The sequence below is a fragment of the Vollenhovia emeryi genome, unplaced genomic scaffold (genome assembly GCF_000949405.1).
Source record: "Vollenhovia emeryi isolate VEMERY1.0 unplaced genomic scaffold, V.emery_V1.0 DF939120.1, whole genome shotgun sequence".
Taxonomy (NCBI): Eukaryota; Metazoa; Arthropoda; class Insecta; order Hymenoptera; family Formicidae; genus Vollenhovia; species Vollenhovia emeryi.
In genome coordinates this window covers 981758-988828 of record NW_011967246.1, presented here as the reverse complement: position 1 = coordinate 988828, position 7071 = coordinate 981758, and the positions used below count along the sequence as shown (strand labels likewise).

At 44.4% G+C, this 7071-nt stretch overlaps 2 protein-coding genes across 3 annotated transcripts in view; one reads left to right on the top strand and one right to left on the bottom strand.

Annotated features, from left to right (window-relative positions):
* The window catches only part of LOC105570408 (methionine--tRNA ligase, cytoplasmic), a 5881-nt gene extending 2478 nt beyond the window's left edge, over nucleotides 1-3403 (top strand). Inside the window, exons 6-15 of the mRNA XM_012027577.1 lie at nucleotides 93-205; nucleotides 279-395; nucleotides 463-666; nucleotides 729-1005; nucleotides 1102-1486; nucleotides 1648-1861; nucleotides 1949-2185; nucleotides 2265-2598; nucleotides 2669-2899; nucleotides 2978-3403. Of these exons, the coding sequence (XP_011882967.1) occupies nucleotides 93-205; nucleotides 279-395; nucleotides 463-666; nucleotides 729-1005; nucleotides 1102-1486; nucleotides 1648-1861; nucleotides 1949-2185; nucleotides 2265-2598; nucleotides 2669-2899; nucleotides 2978-3127 (2262 nt within the window). The 3' untranslated portion in view covers nucleotides 3128-3403. The remainder of the gene's footprint in view (nucleotides 1-92; nucleotides 206-278; nucleotides 396-462; nucleotides 667-728; nucleotides 1006-1101; nucleotides 1487-1647; nucleotides 1862-1948; nucleotides 2186-2264; nucleotides 2599-2668; nucleotides 2900-2977) is intronic.
* Nucleotides 3305-6994, bottom strand: LOC105570410. 2 transcript variants are annotated; one of them, XM_012027579.1, is made up of 10 exons: nucleotides 6690-6994; nucleotides 6340-6545; nucleotides 6088-6254; nucleotides 5695-6003; nucleotides 5509-5636; nucleotides 5171-5332; nucleotides 4599-4807; nucleotides 4314-4528; nucleotides 3971-4239; nucleotides 3305-3885 (listed from the first exon to the last, which is right to left on the bottom strand). In XM_012027579.1, exons 2-10 carry the CDS (start codon nucleotides 6476-6478, stop codon nucleotides 3438-3440), a joined length of 2046 nt encoding a protein of 681 aa, XP_011882969.1. In that variant the 5' UTR covers nucleotides 6479-6545; nucleotides 6690-6994; the 3' UTR covers nucleotides 3305-3437. The 2 variants fall into 2 exon arrangements, with proteins under 2 accessions (XP_011882969.1, XP_011882968.1); XM_012027578.1 differs by having other exon boundaries at nucleotides 6340-6994.
* Nucleotides 6995-7071: the final 77 nt, after the last annotated feature.

The window sequence follows — 7071 nt, the reverse complement described above, 5'->3', positions numbered from 1 at the left end:
TGTAAGTGTTTTATAAATATGTGTTTTTTTTAAATAAACATTCCACGAGCAACGGTAAGCCTCTCACGTGTGCAAACCTAAATGAATTTCAGATCAGTCCAACTAAGGAAAAAGAGGAGATCGTTAGTAAGGAGGAACTTTGTAAAGTGACAAAGAATTGGCCCACCGAGAAATATCCGGAAGTCAAGGAAAGTTCATACCCCATGTAAGTTGGACGAATGTAAATGTACCTGTACAGTTTATAGGAGCTTATTAAGCCGAGTGTGTATTCGTTTTAGACTGCCTAAGAAAGACGAACGAAATATATTGATAACGTCGGCTCTTCCTTACGTTAATAACGTTCCGCATTTAGGAAATATCATCGGCTGCGTTCTCTCGGCCGATATCTTCGCAAGGTTCGCAGATACACTTAAAATAAGTCTAGTGATTTGTAACTTGAGAATGACATCGAGATTCGCGCAGGTATTGCAGGCAACGAAATTACAACACCCTCTACATATGCGGGACCGACGAGTACGGCACCGCGACCGAAGCGAAAGCTTTGCAAGAGAAAACGACGCCTCAGGCTATCTGCGATAAATTCTTCGACATACACAACGACGTTTATCGCTGGTTCGGCATCGGATTCGACTATTTCGGTCGCACTACTACACCCGAGCAGACAGAGTAAGAACGTGTATTTTTATATTCACATCCATCGCGGTCGTTCTCATGACAATTCCTTTCAGAATCGTTCAAGACTTCTTCCTGAAAATTAAGTCGCAAGGCTACGTGCTGTCCGAGAGCGTGGAACAGCTCCATTGCGAATCCTGCGATCGGTTTCTCGCCGACAGATTCGTGGAGGGTACGTGTCCCGGATGCAAGTACGAGGACGCGCGCGGTGACCAGTGCGACGGCTGCGGTCACCTCGTGAACGCGGTCGAGTTGATAAACCCCCGATGTAAGATCTGTAGCACTAGACCTGTCGTGAAAAACTCGGTACAGTTCTTTCTAGATTTACCCAAGGTAAGATTTATATCGCGACGCTCCGTTGACGCGGGTTTTTTTTCCCCCCCCCGGCGAAATGCGGGAATATATGCGTAAATCTTCCGTGTGTTGCAGCTAGAAGACAGGCTAAAGAAATATTCCGTTGCCAGGGAGAAAGGATGGTCCAACGTCGCGAGGGTGGTTTCACGAGCGTGGTTACGCGACGGTCTTAAGCCGCGTTGCATAACCAGAGATTTGAAGTGGGGCATACCGGTCCCGGTAGAGGGTTTCGAAAATAAAGTGTTTTACGTCTGGTTTGACGCCCCTTTTGGATATATCAGTATTACAAAGAGGTATACCAAAGATTATAAGGAATGGTGGCAACCTCCTCAGGATACAAAAATCGATTTGTGCCAATTTATGGCAAAGGATAACGTACCGTTCCACGTCATAATGTTTCCCGCTTGTTTAATAGCGGCTAATCAAAATTACACGTTGATGAGATATATAATGGCAACTGGTATGATATTTCCAAAGAATGCACGTTTGTCGGATGCACTTTATAACTCTATGCACATTTATCTCTTCATCTTTTCTTCTTTCGAATCTTTTTTTTTAATTTTATTCACGCGCATTCTTTTCGTCGATCTCTTCCCGTCGATAATTATTATTCCGTTTCAGAATATCTGAATTATGAAGATAAAAAATTCTCCAAGTCTAGAGGTATCGGAGTGTTCGGCACCGATGCCAGAGACACCGGCATTCCAGCGGACGTGTGGCGATTTTATTTGGCCTACATTAGGCCTGAAACTCAAGATTCCAATTTTAATTGGGTGGATTTAGCCACGAAAAACAATAGCGAGTTACTAAATAATCTTGGAAATTTTGTCAACAGGTTTGTAGCTACATTTCTTTGTAAATCATCAATAATTAACGTTGCGGTAATCTGTAATTAACAGTCTCGAAAACTTGTTACGGATAGAGCTCTGGTGTTCGCTGAAAAGTTCTTCGACTCTAATGTACCACCGATAGAGGCGGAAGAGGCTGATTGGACTGTATTGGCGTTAGCACAGCGCGAACTGTCGTCTTACATTAACGCCATGGAGCAAGCCAAGTTGAGGGACGGCTTGAAACACATACTGGCGATTTCAAAGCATGGCAATCAGTACATGCAATTCCAGCAGCCTTGGGTGAAAGTTAAGGGAAACGACGACGACAAGTATAACCAGCCTTATTTATTTTAACCGTGCTCTCATTGGTTCGTCCTTTTGAGTAATATTTTCGTTTGAAATCGACAGGAAAAAAGCTGGAACGGTCATTGCAATTTGCTGCAATTTAGCCTGTCTTCTTTCCTCTCTTCTGGCCCCCTTTATGCCCAGTACGGCCAAAGAATTGAGATTACAACTAGGTTTGAGTAACAAAAGTTACGGCTATATCCCTGAAACGATAACAAACATGTTACCTACGTGGCACAAACTCGGCAAGCCCAGTCCGTTGTTCACTAAGATCGAGGATCAAAAGATAGAGATGTTACGCAAGAAATACGCCGGCCAGCAGGAAAATAATGGCGAGGGAGCGAACAAAAGCTCCAACGAGAGTATCGCATCGTTAGAAGCTGCAATTACGAAGCAAGTCGGTGGATCTTTTTCTCTCTCCTTATAATATGAGAATTTTCTCTTTGCACGTTTTATGTATTTTCTAGGGCAATCAGGTAAGAGAACTGAAAGCTAAACACGACAAGAGCGTTTGGCAACCGCAGGTAGAAATTTTGTTAGATCTCAAAAAGAAGCTGAATGATTTCAAAAGTAATGCGAGCGCACCTGGAAAGAAATCGCCGGCGAAAAATAAAAAGGCCGGACCGACGCACGTGCCGGAACAAAATGGGGATGCTCTAACGAACGTGGCGGCATTGGAATCAGCTATCGCGAAGCAGGTATTGGACGTCATAACAATGATGCTATTTTTCTTCATAATTTAGCGTTCAAATTACTACATTACATCGCGACCTTAGGGCAATCTTGTACGGGAGTTAAAGGCTAAGGAAGACGGAAGTGTGTGGAAACCACAAGTGGAAATATTACTAAAGTTGAAACAGCGTTTGACAGATCTCACTGGAACGACGCCAGTCGCCGTTGACAAGAAATCTAAGAAGAAAAAGTAACTACATTTCCTTCGTAATAGAATGATGATCTATTGCGTTATTCGTGTAGTTATTTCGTCGGCACGTTCAAAGCGTGACATAATAGTATTTAACTAACAATAAGAAATACGCGCTGTATTTAATACATTTATTTTACCCTACTCGCGCGTTGTGTATCAGGACTTACAAGGGGAGGAATCGTGAAAACACATTTGTACTTTATTTAAATGCGTGCTCATTCTCACTACATATACCTATATGTATATACTGGTAATCTCATAAATAATTTACATAAAACTTAAGAATCTTATTATTAGAAATTTCATATCCTTTACTGATATCGTTCGGACATTAGCACCTGTTGGAAGAGTTCACTTGCTTTCGGAAGCACCAGAATAACGTTATTGCTAGGCGGTGCTTTATCTCTTAGCAACATCTTATTTTTCTTATCGGTTTTAATGCCTGTTTTAACATTTGATTTAATACTTTGTTTCATACCGAATTGAACAGCTGGTTTAATGTTTGATTTAACGCCTGGCCTCATGTCTGGCGTAATGCCTGACGTTCGCTTCGAACTCACCATATAGAAAATTAAGTGCTCCATACCGAATACAATGAGCGAAATTATCATACCGAAGAGCAGAAGAATCAAGATCGGCGCCACTTCGTAAATTGTCACACTGGAGACAAAGATCTCGTCGCTTGGGCAATAAGGCCTTCTGGCCGACCGGCGACGTATCTCTCGTCGCCGAAGTCCCGATGTAGATATCTTCAGTAATCTGTATTATAAATAATCTTGACTCAATATTTATTCTGAAGAACAAAAATTGCAGCATTCAACGTGTAGTGACGGTATATACTCACGCTCTTTTGGAAATTTCATGAAAGTGACTTTTAAGATTGGACCACAGGCCCAGCTCAGAGGGTTGCAATAGATGAACCTCCGTTAGCTGACATATCATCTGCTTGTCGAACGTATTTTCGATGGACGGATAGATATCGTCCGGATCCGCGTGATAAGCGAAGCCTCCCTTCATTATTCCCTGCACGCCATCCTCGATTGGGATAAATCTCTTCGATTCCGGTATAGCGTTCCAAAACTGCTTAAAATATTGCACCTCCGGTCGTTGGTTCTAGTAGGAAAAAAAAAGAGCTTGTCAGAGTGATTAAGCTCAGAAGTGTCGAATTGTTTTTATGACGCCTTTACCCGCAGCAGAAAATTGAAGAAGATATTTTTCTCGGCCGCGAACTTCATCTTACTGTGCGCCAACGAATACAGCGAGTCATTCATCTTTTGAAGGGGCTCGTTCAATCTAGCCGACACTATCGCCGCCGAGTAGTAATTATATACCAGCAGGCCAAAGACCGTGACCTGAATGAAGGCGATTCGACTCGCCGATTGATTAGTGAGGGAAGGAAAACCTGATCGACATTACGATAACAGAAGAATGAAATATATCTTTGCCGATCGTATCGTCGTGATCGTAAGTACCTTGCTGGCATAATGCGGCAACGGTGATCAGTGCCGAGATGCTGCAGCCGTAATCGTCGGCGCGTTCCAGCTTCAGTATGCAGGAGAGAATGATAATGATAACCACCACGATCACGACAATCATGTACCACGTGTCTGCCGCGAACGGCTTCAGTATTATCCAGGGTTTCACCTTCATCGCCGGTATGGTGCGAAACATGAAACAGGTGCTGAGTGAAAAATTAATCGCGCATCGGACAAGAGCGCGGGCTCTTATATCGCCACACGGAGAGAATTTTCTCTTAAAATGTACCCTGAAAATCACGTAATCATGGACCAACGTGGCATTTTCAAGAACTGTGCGAGTTTCTTTAATTTTACCATACATTCTACTATTGTAAAATGTATATAAGTGTATAATTACTAGTGGAATGTGTGGTCAAATTAAAAAACTCATAAAATTCTTCGAAATGCCGCGTTGTCCGACGTTTACATGATTTTCAGGATAAATTTTGAAGAAAAAATTCCGTGTACGTTTATCGTATTTTATTTACACAATTGTATAAATGTTCTCCGCCGGACAGATTGCTTACCGCGTGGGCCATTGTTGAAAGATGACACGCGCGTATCCGTATCTCTCGATCGTCAGGATGGACGGATAGTAACCCAGATCGGCGTCGTCCCTCTTCAAGGTGCCCATCAGGGGACCGTTACTGTCGTTCTTCTCCCAGTGGGTGATCTCGATGAGTTCCATGCTGCGCGCGAAAACGTTCGTTGAGCGCTCTATACACTACCCAGCGAGAGATGATTCGTCGATCGACGTCGAAATGATGTCGAATCGACGTCAAGTCGACGGTGTCGATGTCGATCGACGAATCATTTCTCACTGGGTATGTACGCGGGGATATGTATATGTATGACGGTCAATTACGTGAAGTTAAACATGTTGGCGACGTGCGAGAGAAGAGTGTGTCCAAATTTTGGCCAATTGTCCATGACTTCGAGGCTGTCGCCCTCCAGATAATCTATCAAACTCACGTCCTTTGGTCTGTGCACCACCTACGGATAATATAGTAATTGGAACACGCGTTTTTTCCCCCTCTAGGGTGAGGCTTACGATTCCGGCCGCCTTGGCTCGCAAACCCTGGAAATCTCGTCGCCTGCTGATCCTCGAACCGGTCACATTGATCGCGAGTCCGTCGTCCTCACGCCAGCTGCCCAGCCACGTAACGTTGAGCACTCCGCCGCGCATTTTGCAGTGATTGTACACGTCGTAGAGGACGTAATCCGTCCCGTTCGGCAGCAAGATCGCAAAATCCGTGACGATGCTGAAGCCGCTATCGTTCAAGCTCTGCAAACTGTGGCTCAAGTCGCTCGCAAAGATCAGCCAGACGTACGAGTAATCGAACATTCGATGCGCTGTACCCTGTACGCACAGATTTTGTCTTTTTACTTAATTTCCAAAGCGTAAAATATGCCTTACTTGTCTATGATACAATGGAATTCTCACTTCGTCGAAAATCCCGCTGACGTTCTGACTCGGGCACCGCGTGTCCACAAACACTCCCATAGTTCGATCGGTATTGAGGTACCTCGGTATATCGATTTGCGATCCGGCCGGCTTGATCGCCGTGGACATCCCGGCGGCGTTCAGCAGCTTCAGCGTGAGAAGATCCTCTGCACGAAGAAAATTAGAGCTCCAGCAAAAATCGCTCGCATTTTACTCTACGAAGATTATTAAGAAGTTTTACACGCGACTCACCGTCCATGTCGCCGCAGGAGAAACCCACCACTCTGGTCACTTTCTTGTAGACGAAGTAGTCGTGAATGATTCGGCTGGTTTGCGCGTACGCGACGGCGATGAACGCTTGCAGGAGAAAAATGCGCCACGTCGGATGCATCCTACCTCAGTGTGCACGAACCACGAAGCTGCGACGACGTTGCAAATGTTTCCGTCTCGTCATCGTTCTACGGGGAACCAAGATAATTTCGTGTCCGAGACAACAGCAGGACTCGAGGTAGAAACGATTTGTAGAGTTCGGGGTCATCCATAATATCCTATAACGTCGATTGACATGACAGCATAATCACGGCGGCTACTGTGATACAAACCATATACAGGGTGCGTCGTTACTCCTGTCGTTTATCTCTGCAGATTCTCCCACCAATTTAGGACTGAGGCTTCTTCAACGAGGAACTTATTCAGTTAACAGCTTTTGAATTCTGTAGGCGTGGACTACGTTCAAGTGGTTTACGCGACGGTCAACGCGTTGAAAAATTTCAACGGAGCGTCCGCGAGACACCCTATGCACGATTTCCTCTTCAGTTTCTAACTTCTCTACTTTCTGTCCCTATTTATTGCCCTATTTATCTGTCCCCTTTATCAATTACCCCTGAACTCAAGTCTAATCTGTTACGATCGATCTGCCTGTCTCCCTACTGTCTATTATCCGGCTGTTTTCTACGAAAGTATTCATGGGAAAGTTTCTCTGGA

Excerpts from the sequence above, each read along its gene's own strand:
- LOC105570410 (XM_012027578.1), bottom strand. The coding sequence starts at position 6,478 with ATGCATCCGACGTGGCGCATTTTTCTCCTGCAAGCGTTCATCGCCGTC. Across the intron at positions 4,808-5,170 it reads TTTCAACAATGGCCCACGCG|CACCTGTTTCATGTTTCGCA; the intron begins GTAAGCAATCTG and ends TTTTTCACTCAG. Across the intron at positions 3,886-3,970 it reads CATGAAATTTCCAAAAGAGC|ATTACTGAAGATATCTACAT; the intron begins GTGAGTATATAC and ends TTTATAATACAG.